This window comes from Meleagris gallopavo, unplaced genomic scaffold, assembly GCF_000146605.3.
Source record: "Meleagris gallopavo isolate NT-WF06-2002-E0010 breed Aviagen turkey brand Nicholas breeding stock unplaced genomic scaffold, Turkey_5.1 ChrUn_random_7180001835407, whole genome shotgun sequence".
Taxonomy (NCBI): domain Eukaryota; kingdom Metazoa; phylum Chordata; class Aves; order Galliformes; family Phasianidae; genus Meleagris; species Meleagris gallopavo.
The window spans coordinates 1-533 of NW_011106384.1; the positions used below are offsets into that span (position 1 = coordinate 1).

Genomic DNA, 533 nt, shown 5'->3' on the forward strand with positions numbered 1-533 from the left:
TTTCCATGTTGTCAGAGACTCCAGGCTGGCCTGTACATGTCTGTCTTGCAGGGCAAAAACAGCATCACAACATTTATTCTTCGATCCATGCTTAGAATTCCTGGGGTCCTTGTCTGGGTCAGCGTCCAGCACATTCAGCAGGGGTTGCACCTTCTGCCACAGTAGCGGTTGGAAATGCAGGAGAGGTCAAAGCCCCCCGAGGTGATGGGCACGCCCTCAGAGCTGAGGATGCTGCCAACAGCAGCGGAGGTGGAGGATCCGACGGCGGTGTTCTGCGGGAAGGAGCTGAGGATGGGTCCGGGCAGGGTCACCACCACGGGAGAGGGCTGGATGACAATGGTGGAGTTCTGGCACTGCCTGACACAGGGCTCATTGCAGCTGCTGGCCAGAGGGGTTGGGCCACAGGGCTGGCATGGCACGCACTGGTCACAGCAGGACATGTCTCAGGGATGGAGGTGCACCTGTACGGGGAGAGCAGGGAGGAAGCAGAAGATGGGGATGCATGAGGAGCAGCCTATCATCACGCTATGAGG

At 58.7% G+C, this 533-nt stretch overlaps 1 protein-coding gene across 1 annotated transcript; it reads right to left on the reverse strand.

Annotated features, from left to right (window-relative positions):
* Positions 1-6: 6 nt before the first annotated feature.
* Positions 7-457, reverse strand: LOC109364272 (feather keratin Cos1-1/Cos1-3/Cos2-1-like). The gene has a single exon (XM_019610924.1). It carries the CDS (start codon positions 438-440, stop codon positions 135-137), a length of 306 nt encoding a protein of 101 aa, XP_019466469.1. The 5' UTR covers positions 441-457; the 3' UTR covers positions 7-134.
* Positions 458-533: the final 76 nt, after the last annotated feature.